At 36.1% G+C, this 15,816-nt stretch overlaps 1 protein-coding gene across 1 annotated transcript; it reads left to right on the top strand.

Annotated features, from left to right (window-relative positions):
* Positions 1-564: 564 nt before the first annotated feature.
* Positions 565-13,833, top strand: LOC141344651 (kelch-like ECH-associated protein 1A). Its single transcript, XM_073849528.1, has 6 exons — positions 565-1,122; positions 3,436-3,792; positions 6,306-6,982; positions 9,798-10,003; positions 12,848-13,024; positions 13,144-13,833. The coding sequence occupies exons 1-6, from the start codon at positions 913-915 to the stop codon at positions 13,317-13,319; spliced, it is 1,803 nt and encodes a 600-aa protein (XP_073705629.1). The 5' UTR covers positions 565-912; the 3' UTR covers positions 13,320-13,833.
* Positions 13,834-15,816: the final 1,983 nt, after the last annotated feature.

Below are 15,816 nucleotides of genomic sequence, written 5' to 3'. Positions count from 1 at the left end.
AGTAGAGATGACCTGCAAGTGTGGAATGTTACATAACCTGTGAAAAAAATTAGCCTTGGATGAACAACATCAAGACTGATCAACAACAGAAACTTTGGCCTTCACTCGAAAACCATGTTAGTGTGCACAAAGGTCATTTGATACACAGTATTCCAGTTGTGCCACAAGAATTGCCTGTATTATGTAGGAAATCACATGTTTCGCCTGTGAATAAGGTTGTGGCTTGGCTGTTTTCTTTTTTTGATGTCTACTTGACATCCGTCAAGGAATAGGGAAGTGAAACATGATTCAGCCAAGTCTGTGCAACTGTCAACATAGACTGTAATTAAAGAGTTTCTTGTATACATTGTTATAGTAGAAATTTGCCTCTTCAGGATTTGCGTAATGCTGCCATTGTGCATATCGCCTGTTCCGTGTAGTGTTTGTTTAGTTTGATATCTAAGATATCTTCCTAGATCATCTTGGCTATATTCAATTATGCATTTTATAAACAATGAAATCACTGGAGAGGATAAACAAAACATTTCTCAATTATGTATCTCTGTTTTTTCACAGGGTGAAAAGAGCATGAACCATCTCAGAGGACAATAACCTTTTGGAAGAAAAGCATATTGCATTTTTAATGCTTAGTGCTTAAAATATTTTTTTTTTTCATCTACACAAGACAAATAGCAGAATTTGTCTGATTTGAAGAAAACAACAGTGTAATATTTCAACAATGCCAACTTGGCTTGATAATGAAATTTGGTATGGTGGACTTCTAACCAGGCAGAAGAAACATGGCTCTCTGTCCCTAAGCGATCATCAGTTGTGCCTTTATTTCTTCATGACACGTGGATGGATATAGACATTGTTCCGCTACAGTCACCATCCATTTCCTACTTATATCAGTGACATTCTAGGTCTCGGAGAATGATATGTCCAAGAAAGAAGAGGCCCATCAAAGATGAGGATTTCTCTGCCATCGTGGTGCCCTCCATGAGAGGTCATGGTTACTTGGATTATACGGTTGAAAGTCATCCTTTTAGATCAATGCAGATCATGGACGAGCTCCGCCATCATGAGTTGCTCTGTGACCTGGTTCTACACGTGACTTACAAAGACAAGATAGCGGATTTCAAGGTAAGAGATATGGAACAGTGCCAAGCTGTTTTATTGTTCTTAAAGTGCCATGAGACCTTATCAGCACAGGTCAGTTCTGACCAGTTTTTTCTTTAATAGAATTAAGGTTTTCAGAATTAACAACTGCATAATAGAGAACTATGTTATAAGACAGTACTTTTAGGTATTTAGTTTTTTTGGGGGGGATCGCTGTTTTGGTTGCTGGGTTTGAGTCATCACAGACTTTTTCCTTGCACTATACAGTGCTCGTCTACATCACATGCATATTAATATACTTATTCCCATCAGTTATTTATATGCATACACAGTTGAGGTCAAAAGGTTACATGCACCTTGCAGAATCATTCAAATTGCATGTTATTTTTTAATTAGTACTGACCTGAATAAGATATTTCAGAAGTTTACATACACTTGTTTCTTAATACTGTGTTTTTACCTGAATGATCCACAGCTCTTTTTTTTTTTTTGTTTAGTGATAGTTGTTCATGAGCCCCTTGTTTTTCCTGAACTGCCTGCTGTTCTTCAGAAAAATCCTTCAGGTCCCACAAATTCTTTGGTTTTTCAGCATTCATCAAGGTTCAAACTCTCACTAATGCTCCAGAAGGAAAAACAATGCATTAAGAGAGATGAACAGAATGAAGATGTGTACATTTTTCTTATTTTGCCTAAATATCATATTTTTTTCATTTAGTACTGCCCTTCAAAAGCTACAGAAGATACGAACATGTTTCTCAGAAGACAAATACATTAAATTTACCCTGATCTTCAAATTCAAAAAATGTTCATCCCCCAGCTCTCAATACATCTTATTTCCTTCCGAAGCATCAGTGAGCGTTTGAGCCTTCTGCAATAGTTGCGAGTCCCTCAGTTGTCCTCGGTGTAAAAAGATGGATCTCAAAATCATACAGTCATTGTTGGAAAGGTTTCAAATAAACAAAATGCTGAAAAACAAGAATTTGTGGGACCTGAAGAATTTTTCTGAAGAACAGCAGGCAGTTTAACTGTTCAGGACAAACAAGGGATTCATGAACAACTATCACACCCACACCCACACACACACACACACACACACACACACACACACACACACTGGTTTACATGTTTTATAGGGACATTCCATAGGCGTAATGGTTTTTATACTGTACAAACCGTATTTTCTATGGCCCTACACCTACCCTACACCTAAACCTAGCCCTCACAGGAGATTGTGCAAACTTTTACTTCATCAAAAAAACTCATTGTGCATGATTTATAAGCCTGGGGACCTGGGAAACCTGAGAAATGTCCCCACAAGGTCAAAATTTACTGGTATTCCTATCCTTGTGGGGACATTTGGTCCCCACAACGTGATGAATACCAGGTACACACACACAAGACATCTGTGGATCATTCAGGTAGAACACAGTATTAAGAATAAAGTGTATGTAAACTTATGAACAGGGTCATTTTTTATTAATTCAACTATTAATTTCTCTTGTAGACTACATGTAAACATATTTTATGTGAAATATCTCACTCAGTTCACCCAGACTATCCATTTTGGGGTATTGGCTTTAACAATACAAAAAAATTAGTAATGTGTATCAGTTAGAATTTTAATATCAGCACATCTCTAGTATAGATTTCTTCTTCAGTGCTTAGTATAGTGAACTACATAGATTGCCCCACTTGAATACTGATAATATATTCCAACTAGCAACTCATTAAAGGGATAGTTCACCCAAAAATGTAAAGTTTATATTTGTCTGCTTACCCCCAGGGCATCCAAGATGTAGGTTTAATTACCAAATTAAACCCTGCGGCTCGTGACAATATATTTAGGTCCTGAGACACATAACAATCGGTCTGTGCAAAAAACTGAACAGTAGCCACAGGGTTTAATTTGGTTTTGTCTGTGTGTGTTTTTTTTTCTCACTCTTAAAATAATTGGTAACCATTGACTGCCATTATATGACAGACAGAATTCAATGATTTGAGTTAAAATCTTTGTTTGTGTCTTACTGAAGAAACAAAGTCACTTACATCTTAGATGCCCTGGGGGTAAGCAGATAAACATCAAATTTTCATTTTTGGGTGAACTATCCCTTTAAGAAACAGGTCCAGCACGTTATAGTTATTTTTAATATGGTATGTCCCTGGCACTGCAAATTACAGTGCACGAAGATAAATGGTCCTCATTACAAGTGCAGAATTATGTTAGTACATGTTAAGGCATTCGATTGTAATTACGAGAACACGGCACATGCTGCTTTCATGATTTGGTTTTAGGTGTGTCCTGCCTGCTTTTTATTTACAAGTGTCTACATTCTCCAGGTGCATAAACTGGTGCTGGCTGCCTGCAGTCCTTACTTCAAAGCCATGTTCACCAGTAACTTCAAGGAATGCCATGCCTCGGAGGTCACCCTGCGAGACGTCTGTCCTCAGGTCATCAGCCGCCTCATTGACTTTGCCTACACCTCCCGTATAACAGTGGGCGAGAAGTGTGTTCTTCATGTCCTCTTGACCGCGATGCGCTATCAGATGGAAGAGGTGGCCAAAGCATGCTGTGATTTCCTTACAAAGAACCTGGAGCCGTCAAATGTCATAGGCATCTCGAGATTTGCTGAGGAGATCGGCTGCACCGAGCTGCACCTTCGCACAAGAGAGTACATCAACTCTCACTTCAATGAGGTGCGTGCCCCATGGACTCCGCTCACCGAAGTGTCAGTTAGCAGCGATCGATAAATGCCACCTGCTGTGCTCTCTCAAGTAACTGTACTGAGCCATTGACCTGTAACAGTTAGTCTTTGAATGAATGAAGGCTGTAGAGAGTGGCGCTGTGTGGCTAATTGATTTGTCAATGGAAGTCAGGTCTGTCTTGCAGATAGATATTGATTCGTATAAATTATCCAGCTGTCAAATGCATTAGGCATTACGGAAATAGTTCACCCAAAAACTATAATTTTTTCATCATTTACTCACCCTCATGTCAGCCTGCATTATTTTCTTTCTTCATTCTTCAACTAAAAAAAGAGATGTTACGTAGAATGTGCAAGCTGTTCTTTTCAATACAAAGAAAGTGGAAGGTGATTCATACTATCAAGCTCAAAAATTAGCAAAGTATATGTGGTACACACAACTCTAAGCAATGGAAGCGATGGACCCTTCCTAAGATATTATAGCGTAAATCTAGCATTGAATGTTTTTTTTTTTTACTTTTAAAGAAAATTATAGTTGAATTTATAAAAAATTACCCCATTCGAAAGTTTACATACACTTGATTCTAAATACTGTGTTGTTACCTGAATGATCCACATCTGTGTTTGTTTAGTGATAGTCGCTCATGATTTCTTTGTTTGTCTTGAAGTTTAACTGCCAGCTGTTCAGGTCCACAAATTCTTTGGTTTTTCAGCATTTTTGTGTATTTGAACCCTTTCCAACAATTACTGTATGATTTTGAAATCCATCTTTTCACACTGAGGACAACTGAAGGACTCATATGCAACTAATACAGAAGGTTCAAACGCTCACTGATGCTTCAGTAGGGCTGGGCAATTTGGCTTAGAATCAAAATCTCGATTAATTGAACATTTTAACCCGATTACGATTAATGAACGATTATTTTATTTATTAATAAAATTATATTTAATTATATTTATATAATAATTATTTTTTTGCCCTCATAGTTCACTGACAAGTTTTGTACAGTAAATATGTTCACATATTACAAGCGAGAGATTTTTGGATGAAGGGTGCATTACTTGATTTTAAAATAATTGAAGGAAACACACTATCTACGATCTATGATTATTAATTGAACATCAGTGTTGAACAACTGAAATTAAAGCAAGCATTGCTTAAAACGAAAAGTCACATTTTTCTTAAATTAGTAAAAATAAATAACTTGCACTATTGGAAACAAAATAAATAATTTTCAATGTTTTTCATATTAAAAGTAGAAAATAAGCAGTATCTCCTCTAAATAAAATTACCCTTGTATATCCTGTAAAAATACTTTTTACTGTATAAATACTGTTTAAGCTCTCCATCGACATGTCGGCGGAATAACAGAACGGAGCGCTTGTGTTTTTTAAAGGGAAAGTAATTGAAATAATCTTCCTGGAAAAATTTTAACGATTATAGGTTCTGAATGTCGATTTCGATTATTTTTCGATTAATCGCCCAGCCCTATGCTTCAGAAGAAAACACAATGCATTAAGAGCAGGGGGTGAAAACTTTTGGAATTTGAAGATCAGGATAAATTTACCTTATTTTGTCTTCTGGGAAACATGTAAATATCTTCTGTAGCTTCTGAAGGACAGTACTAAATTAAAAAAAAATATGATATTTAGGCAAAATAAGAAAAATGTACACATCTTCATTCTGTTCAAAAGTTTTCACCCCTGGCTCTTAATGCATCTTGTTTCCTTCTGGAGCATCAGTGAGCATTTGAACCTTCTGTAATAGTCACATATGAGTCCCTCAGTTGCCCTCACAGTGAAAAGATGGATCTTAAAATCATACAGTCATTGTTGGAAAGGGTTCAAATACAGTTTTCATTCACCACTATAGCTTCTTTACCAACTATGACAACTTGTGCTTCTCAGAAACCCTAAAATGTGAAAAGGGTCCATTGCTAAAAACAGTAAAAGACTGAAATTAAAGTCTTTGTTCATTGATTATCTTCCCTCCTGCACAAGTTTCTATATTATTTATCATGGTTTTTAAACCATCCTGTTTTTTTCTGTTTAAATAGGCTTTGGTGGCTAAAAATTTAGAAAAAGAAGCTGATGTCAGTGGTGTCAAAATGTGTCTGAAGTCACAGTTTTTTAATTAAAAATGACCAAGAATGAGATTTGTTAGCTCCCTTTTTGATTTAAAAATTAAAGTGTGGTCACATTAGAAAAAATTCAGTGAACTTGTCTATTACCAACAGTTTAGCAATGTATAAAGTGTGTTCACACAAAAGTCACTTTCAAAATTTCCAGTTGGGAAATCTTTCGCCCTCACCCAAAATTCCCAGTATCGTGGATTCCTATTAAAATGACTGCATTTCGCCCCTAAAAACTGGCCACAAAGGCTGATCAATAATTAATGTGACTACACCTTTATGATGAAATTTACTTTTGGTTTGACATTCTGTATTCCTGCAAATACATATTTACATATGTCCATATATCCATGTATACTTTTCCTTGTCACAGGTAACCAAAGAGGAAGAGTTCTTCAGTTTGTCCCATTGCCAGCTGCTGGAGCTGATCAGTCAGGACAGCATAAAGGTGCTCTGCGAATCCGAGGTCTACAAGGCCTGCATTGACTGGGTCCGCTGGGATGCGGAGAGCCGAGCTCAGTACTTCCATGCCCTCCTCAACGCGGTCCACATCTACGCCCTGCCGCCCACATTCCTCAAAAGGCAACTGCAGTCCTGTCCCATCCTCAGTAAGGCCAACTCCTGCAAGGACTTCTTGTCCAAGATCTTCCAGGACATGGCTCTTCGAAAACCTCTGCCGCCCGCTCCTCATCGTGGGACGCAGCTCATCTACATAGCAGGAGGTTACAAGCAACACTCTCTGGACTCTCTGGAAGCCTTCGACCCACGGAAAAATGTCTGGATAAAGCTAGCTGACATGGTATCGCCTTGTAGCGGGCTTGGGGCATGCGTGTTGTTCGGGCTGCTTTATACGGTCGGGGGACGGAATCTGTCTCTGCAGAACAACACAGAGTCTGGATCTTTGTCCTGCTACAACCCCATGACTAACCAGTGGACCCAGCTGGCTCCGCTCAACACGCCCAGAAACCGAGTGGGTGTCGGGGTCATTGACGGCAGCATTTATGCCGTAGGGGGTTCACATGCCTCTACACATCACAACAGCGTTGAGAGGTGAGGCTGAGACAGGAAGAAAACTCGAAAAGGTTTTGTGTTGTTTCTTTTACGCTGTAGGGTTTTTCCCCTTTATATTGTATTTCCTTTCTATTATACGTACGCTAGCGGAATCAAAACATTAGCACAGTGTAGAGTGACAGATTTAAACTCGGTACACAGCGAAGACTGCGTCGCACACCTGTCCAACAGAAGAACTTTTACACAGAACATTTTGTACGAGATAAATGAAATATTAGCGGAAAGGTTATGTTACACGCTACACTTTTGATACATCCCTCATCGGTTACAGAGAGTGTTTTGATTTAAAACAAGTGCCTTCCATCAGGGTGTAGAGATCATTTTGCTCAGTTCTTTTCAGAGCAGTCACTCTTGACTAACAAGCTCCAGGCAAATCTGTTTCATAACGTACATTCCACAGCGTAGAGTCAGGTTAGGCCTTTCAGGAGAAACACATTTCTCCACAATTAATGTAATGATATGAATATTTTATATTTATTGGGCAGTAAACTCGGTGACAGATCAGGTAATAAGACCTTGCATGAACTCTACAGTATTTATAGGGTTTCATTAGGAACCCAAAACGAAAGTGCCATGTTGTTTGTCAAGTACTGCATGACAGTGCATCTAAATGTCACAATTGAAAGGAAGGACTCTATTGTTTTGCGAGAACTAAGGTGGTTGCTATATTTACCTTGAAAAGGTTATTGGAACATCATAACATTTACCTAAGGAAGCAAACTAACTGCATTAATAGTCTTGCTAATAATGATAAATGCACAAAGTAGCTTAAGTCATCTTTAATTAGTCTTGGGATGAGATGTCTATGACTTTTATACAAATACAAAATGTGGATATTTTAATTTCTTTAAAAGTATTGTACAGAATTAAGACATTGACCTTACGACAAAGAAAAATACATATACACTGCTATTGGGATCAGTAAGATTTTTTTTTTTTAATTCTCTTATGCTTTATCAAAACTGCATTTACTTGATCAAAAAAATGTAATATTGTGAAATGTAATTACAGTCTAAAGTAATGTATTTCTATTTTAATATATTTAAAAGTATTATTTATTCCTTTGATGCAAAGCTGAATTTTCACCAGCCGTTACTCCAGTCTTTAGTGTCACATGATCCTTCAGAAATCATTCTGCTGATTTATTGCTTTTAATATCAGTGTTGGAACAGTTGTGCTGCTTAATATTTTTTGGAACCCGTGATTCTTTTTTAGGATTCTTTGATAAATAAAAAGTTAAAAAGAACAGCATTTATTCAAAATAGAAAGCTTTTTCTAACAATATAAGTCTTTATCAATTTAATACATCTTTGGTGAAAAAAAGTATTAATTTCCTTCAAAAAAATAAATAATAAAAATGTACTGACCACAAACTTTTAAATGGTAGTTTATATTGTTGCAAAAAAATTCTATTTGGAATAAATGCTGTTCTTTTTTATTTATAAAGGAATCAAAAAAGTATCGCAGGTTCCAAAAAAAATTAAACAGCATAACTGTTTTCAACATTGATAATAAATCTGCATATTAGAAGGATTTCTGAAAGATCAAGTGACACTGAAGACTGGAGTTATTTTATATGGAAATAATATTTCACAATAATACTGTTTTTTTCTGGATTTTTAATCAAATAAATGCAGCCTTTGATGAGCATAAGAAACTTCTTAAAAAAAAACATTTAAAAATATTACTGATCCCAAACTTTTGAACTGCAGTGTATGTATGTTTTTCTTTTTAAAAAGAAGTTTCTTATTCATACCTAGGCTGCATTTATTTTGTCAAATCTACTGTAAAAACAGTAATATTGTGAAATATTATTTAATTTAAAATAGTTATTTTCATATATATGTAATTCATTCCTGTGACGGAAAGATGAATTTTCAGCAACCATTACACATGTCACATGATCCTCACAAATCATTCTAATATTCTGATTTTGTGGCCCAAGAAACATTTCAGGATTTTTTTGTAACATAATATACTTAATATACTTTCTGATCAATTAATAAAAGTATTAATTTCTTTAACAAAAAAAATCTTACTGACCCCAAGTCATAAAAGGTAGTGGGTATTTGTAGACATCCTAAAAACAAGATAAATTTCTGCCACAAACATAAGTGCGTGCCATTAACCTCATTAACTTTGTCTTTTAATTCTTGTTTTTACTGTGGATATGAGATTTCAAAAAGCTTTCTAGTAGAAGAGCACAAGTTCAAATTAATAACAGAGCCATGTGAATCCTATTGAGGATAATTTATGACTGAGTGAGCGGCTCAAATCAGAAAGTTAATCTGTCCAGGAATGCAGGGAGAGAAAGTGTGTGGATTCTATTTAGGAATTAAAGCTAGACGAAATTTAAACAATGAACGTCGATAGATCCTCTACAGTTTCAAAGATGTGTGAAATTCAAGACTCACTATGAGCCTCTGTTGTGCTGGGAGACAGAAACTCTCGGGTCAGTAACAGTAGCTGTCTTCACAAGCTTTTAAATAGAGATATTGCATTGTTGGCAGGTTAAATGCAACCTCTTCTTGCTGAAGGCTGTTTTTTTTTAAATTGTGACATTCTGTTGGCCATATATCCACTCATGGGAATTGCATGCAGTTATGATTGGTATTTGGCACTGGATATCATTGTTAGGAACAAAGAAAAACAAATTCTTGAAGTGATGAGCCCATGAGACATTTACAAAAACACCTTTGTGTTGACTTCCTCATTGCTGTTTTTAGGAAATCGTATTCCTAGACGAAAATATCTCAACTGGTTTGTACACATTTCCTGCTTGTTGTTTTCACAGGTATGACCCAGAAACAAACCGTTGGACATTTGTGGCCCCTATGTCGGTGGCGCGGCTGGGGGCCGGTGTCGTCACGTGTGGTGGAAGTCTGTATGTGGTTGGGGGTTTCGACGGGGACAATCGATGGAACACGGTTGAGCGCTATCAGCCAGACACGAACACCTGGCAGCATGTGGCACCTATGAGCACAGTTCGGAGCGGTCTTGGTAAATACACTGCACCATTTATCAAATTAATGAATTGGAACTGTTTTCCTTTACTTGACATGTTAACCGCATATGATGTACTGCATGAATGGTGTGATTATATGAAAGTGACTAAAGGGAACAATAAAAAAAATAAGAGAACAAAAGACCACATCATATCTAATCATGTGGCATTTTACAGTGTGTTGTTACAACCTGTAACAACATAAAACACCATTAAAGTTGAAACGTAATACCATACTATTCTAGACAATGATTGAAACATTGTATTGTCAGCACTTCTCGTGTTATTACCTTCAAAAGATGAATCACTTTTTGAAGTCGCTGTGAACAAAAGTGTCTGCTTAATAAATAAATGTACAGATAAACCTGAATCAAACATAAATGAAATTCTAAGTAAACCAAAAAACATCATCTTTCCATTCATGAGTTAATAAATAAAAAAGATTAACAAAACTATTTTTAAAATTGCCCATGAAGGTGACTGCACTTCTAGGAATGCCTACTTCTGAGAGCTGCTTGATCCTGCAGATAACACAATAATCTGTAATTGCTCAAACAGTGGCCTTATGTTGTTGCAAATCTATATGTTTTTTTTCCTTTACGTAAAGGTGATGTTTTAAAGGGAACCCCGGATATTAAGATTTGTATGGCTTATTATAAAGTAAATGATGTCTCTTGTAATTGAAAACCCATGAAAGATTTATGTTATTTTAAAAACCCACATCTTTTTATGCAGTGGGGAAAATAATTATTTGATCCCCTGCTGATTTTTTAGATTTGCCCACTGACAAAAAATGATCAGTTTATAATTTTAGTGGTAGGTTTATTTGAACAGTGAGAGACAGAATAACAACAAAACAATCCAGAAAAATGCATTTCAAAATGTTATAAATTGATTTGCATTTTAATGAGTGGAATAAATATTTAACCCCTTTGCAAAACATGATTTAGCTAAACCCTTGTTGGCAATCACAAAGGTCAGACGTTTCTTGTTGTTGGCCACCAGGTTTGCACACATCTCAGGAGGGATTTTGTCCCACTCCTCTTTGCAGATTCTCTCCAAGTCATTAAGGTTTCAAGGCTGACATTTGGCAACTCAAACCTTTAGCTTCCTCCACAGATTTCTATGGGATTGAGGTCTGGAGACTGGCTAGGCCACTCTAGGACCTTAATGTGCTTCTTCTTGAGCCACTCCTTTGTTGCCTTGGCTGTGTGTTTTGGGTCATTGTCTTGCTGGAATACCCATCCACGACCCATTTTCAATGAGGGAAGGAGGTTCTCACCCAAGATTTGATGGCATATGGCCCCATCCATCATCCCTTTGATGTGGTTCAGTTGTCCTGTCCCTTTAGCAGAAAAACACCCCCAAAGCATGTTTCCACCTCCATGTTTGACGGTGGGGATGGTGTTCTTGGGGTCATAGGCAGCATTCCTCCTCCTCCAAACACAGCAAGTTGAGTTGATGCCAAAGAGCTGGATTTTGGTCTCATCTGACCACAACACTTTCACCCAGTTCTCCTCTAAATCATTTAAATGTTCATTGGCAAACTTACTTGTACATGTGCTTTCTTGAGCAGGGGGGCTTTGAGGGCGCTGTAGGATTTGAGTCGTTCATGGCGTAGTGTGTTACCAATTATTTTCTTGGTCCCAGCTGCCTTGAGATCATTGACAAGATCCTCCTGTGTATTTCTGGGCTGATTCCTCACCATTCTCATGATCTTTATAACTCTACGAGGTAAGATCTTGCATGGAGCCCCAGACCAAGGGAGATTGGCAGTTATTTTGTGAATAACTTGTGATTAATCATACCAACTCTTGTCACCTTCTCACCAAGCAAGCTCCCTTTAAGAGAGTGCTTCTAATCTCAGCTCATTACCTGTATAAAACACACCTGGGAGCCAGAAATCTTGCTTAGTGATTGGGGATGAAATACTTATTTCACTCATTAAAATGCAAATTAAAAAAGTTCAGTAAATTGGAAATGTTAAGCTGTACTAAGTGACAACTTAGATATTTGAGTAGATTCAACTTAAAATGTTCAAATCTTTTAAGTTTGACAAACCAAATCTTTAGTTTAGTCAACTCAAATATCTAAGTTGTCACTTAATACAGCTTAACAAGTAGACTAAACTTAAAATTTTAAGGCAGCAGGGTAACATTTATTTTTTAAGTTCTTCCACACAGTGACTGTGGATGGAGACTAAGAGATGTCCAGCTCAAAAATACAACATACAATTAATGCATACATGCACTACCAGTCAAAACTTTGGAATAAATAAGATTTATTTTTTAAAGTTATGCTGATTTGGTAGTCAATTATTACTCAAATGGGACTTAAATTGTTTTGTTATTACCAATGTTGCAAATTCAAAAGAAATGCCAAGTTTTGTCATGAACCTCTAGATGGTGCAGACTGATGGATTGTTAACACAAACTGATGATATTTAGGCACAAGCTAATTCATGTTGGTTCATGTTGCAAACGCAGCAAATGAGCTTGCTGCTTTACATTTAAATGGCTGCTAGCGTTCACTAGAGCATTTTGCAGCATAGTTTCAGAGTTCCTCTGAAAACCTTCACCTCCCCAGCTCCACCTCTATAGATCTGCTACAGGTTATTATATATGCTATTTGTGCAGCATCAGTATGTCTTAAATACAGCACCGTATCACATATGTATCGGCAGATACAAGTTTCTGTTCCTGTTTTGCAGCAGCAGCAATAATCTACAACAACAGCAATGAGCTTCATACCGGAATATAAAATATTTCAGATTTTCTGCATTAATTAAATAAACACTTGTTGATATGTGCTAAATGGTCTGTTTTTTGTTTTGTTTGCAGGGGTGGTGTGCATGGATAGCTACCTATATGCAATTGGTGGCTATGATGGTCAAACCCAGCTCAAAACGATAGAGAGATACAACGTCACTCGAGACGTGTGGGAACCCATGGCCTCTATGAGCCAATGTCGCAGTGCACACGGAGTCACGGCCTACCAGTGCAAGATTTATGTGTTAGGTGAGCTGAATGGGTGGAAGGGAATGCATTAACTGAAAAAATGTTCACCTTGAAGGCATTGTATGTTGCTTTTTGCTGCTAAATGCATGCATAATGTAAATATTATTATTCCATTTCAGGAGGATTCAATCAAGGGGGTTTCTTGTCCAGTGTGGAGTGCTACTGTCCAGGCAGTAATGTATGGACGTATGTAACAGATATGCCTGTTGGGCGCAGTGGAATGGGTGTTGCTGTAACCATGGAACCCTGTCCTGGAATCCTGCCAGAGGAGGAAGAGGACGAGGAGGAGATGTAATGTAGAAGTTTGACCTGTGAACTTTGAACATGTGCCATTTTGAAGACAGCACATGCTGCATTTCCATAGAACTTCTTAATGAATGTGATGCCAATAAGGACATTTGTGTGTAATTTAGGTTAATTTTAAAGTTTTTTTTTATAGATCTTCCTTCACTACAATGTGTGTGTGTGTGATTTAGAGAAATGTTGCTAATCACTGGACTAATGAACCTAAGATCACTTTATCAGGACTAAATGAAGATCCTGTGACTGATAATCACACACAATCGTTTGGTCAAACTGCTGAACATGTAATTTTGTGAACTTGTTCTACAATAATTTTCATGTCTGTAAATGCACTGTTTAATGTGCACACCTGATAAAACACTGAAATCTTATGAAAGTTTGGGTTTCGTTTCTGACTTTAGGAAACCTGCTGTTTGTCAGGAGTGTTTGAAGTAACATTTTCTTCGAAGTCAGGATACACCAGTCAAAAGTTTTTGAACAGTAAGATTTTTTGAAGAAGTCTCTTCTGCTCACCAAGCCTGCATTTATTTGATCCAAAAAATTTCTATGAATAGAAATTCATTTTTAGCATCATTACTCCAGTGGTGTGATCCTTCAGAAATCATTCTAATATTCAAATTTGCTGTAAAAAAAAAACAAACAAAGAAAACATTTATTATTATTATTATGTTGAAAACCGCTGAGTAGAATTTTGTTTTAGGTTTCTTTGATGCATAGAAAGTTCAGAACAGCATTTATCTGAATTAGAAATCTTTTGTAACATTATAAATGTCTTTATCATCACTTTTGATCATTTTAAAGCATCCTTGCTAAATAAAACTATTAATTTCTATAATTTCTTTCCGCCCAAAAAAAACAAAACACTTTTTAATGGTTTAGTGTATAATGTTACAAAAACCTTTTTATTTCACATAAATGCTGATCTTTGGATCTTTCTATCAAAGAATCCTAAAAAAAAATGTTTTCAACTGTTTTGAATATTGATAATAATTATAATAATAAATGTTTCTTGAACAGCAAATCAGCATATGATTTCTGAAGGATCATGTGACACTAAAGACTAGAGTAATGATGCTGAAAATTTAGCTTTGATCACAGGAATAAATTACATTTTAAAATATATACAAATACAAAGCGGTTATTTTAAATAGTAAAAAAAATCACAAATAAAAAAAAGACCTCTTTAAAGAACATTAAAAACCTTACTGTTCAAAAACTTTTGACTGATAGTGTATAAATGCATTAAATAAGCTATTCTGAAATTAATTTGTAACATTTTATAATACACTTTATAATCAACTAAATGTTTTAAATAATTAAAGAGTATAATTATAATTTAATGTAATAATACTTAGTATTCTTCATAAGATTTAACAATAAATAGGTAAACATTATAAAACATAATTTAAAAATATCACAGATATCAATAACACATTAGAAATATCTTTATGTATAGCCTGTACACAACAGGCTTCATAAAAAGTGTTACCATGATTACTTTTCACCACTAGATGGCGGACTTCTACTTGCAAATACAATGGGAGCACCTAAGGGCAAGTCTCAATACCAGCAATTGTGGTATTTGCACTTGACTACTAATATACTTGATGTATTCCCTGTATTTAGCCCAAGTGGGTGTGAAGACCCCAAGTCTTTGTAAAACATGTTTACCCAATCAGACATACACACAACATTGATTTTCAATAACCTTCTAGATGTCTCTATGTAACAACTGACACCACAATTTAATTGTGGATAAAAGCAGTTACTAACATTCTGCACCAATAAAATGCTCAACCCTTTGTTTTACTTCCAAATTATGTGTAATATCTAATTCATTTAACTTATATGTAATAATGTAACTAATGTAAAGTTCTCATTGGCACTGAGCTTTAGGATGAGTATTTAGAGTCTTGTGCACTTTGTAGTGGCCTAGAACGCAAGTGTGGGTATTTGAACAGGCCCTTAGTACTGAATGAAGCTGATGTGGATGTATAATAAGTTTACATGATTTTGTGTAGGTGTCCTATATCAAAAATGTTTAATGTTAATTTATTAAAATGATAAATAGAGTTAATTTAAACATTCAGAATGTTTAGTTAGATTAAATCTTTCACAGGTGAATTGAGAGAAATTAATTTGTCCCTGCTTTGGGTTATTTTTTGCATGTGCTATTTTCTTTTCATAACAAAGACAATTATTGTTGTGATGTCACAATATTAGTCATCCATCATGCGTCATAGGCTTGTTTACAGAAACTGGCCGAGCCTCTCTGCTTTTCCTCATCCACAGGTTTCAGTGCATTTTTGCTGGATGGGTCTCTGGAAAACCATCAGACATGGAAACTTTTGTAAATCATAACGTGTTAAACGAGTATCATTATGGATAGGTTTGTTGCTGCTGTGTTAGAGCAAGGTTTGTGTCTCTACATTACAGAGAAAGGCTTGTTACATTTCCATGGTGAGACTCGATGGTTTGTTTAACTAGTG

Source organism: Garra rufa, chromosome 10 (genome assembly GCF_049309525.1).
Source record: "Garra rufa chromosome 10, GarRuf1.0, whole genome shotgun sequence".
NCBI lineage: Eukaryota > Metazoa > Chordata > Actinopteri > Cypriniformes > Cyprinidae > Garra > Garra rufa.
The sequence above is the reverse complement of the archived record's forward strand: the minus strand, read 5'-3'. Positions and strand labels throughout refer to the sequence as shown.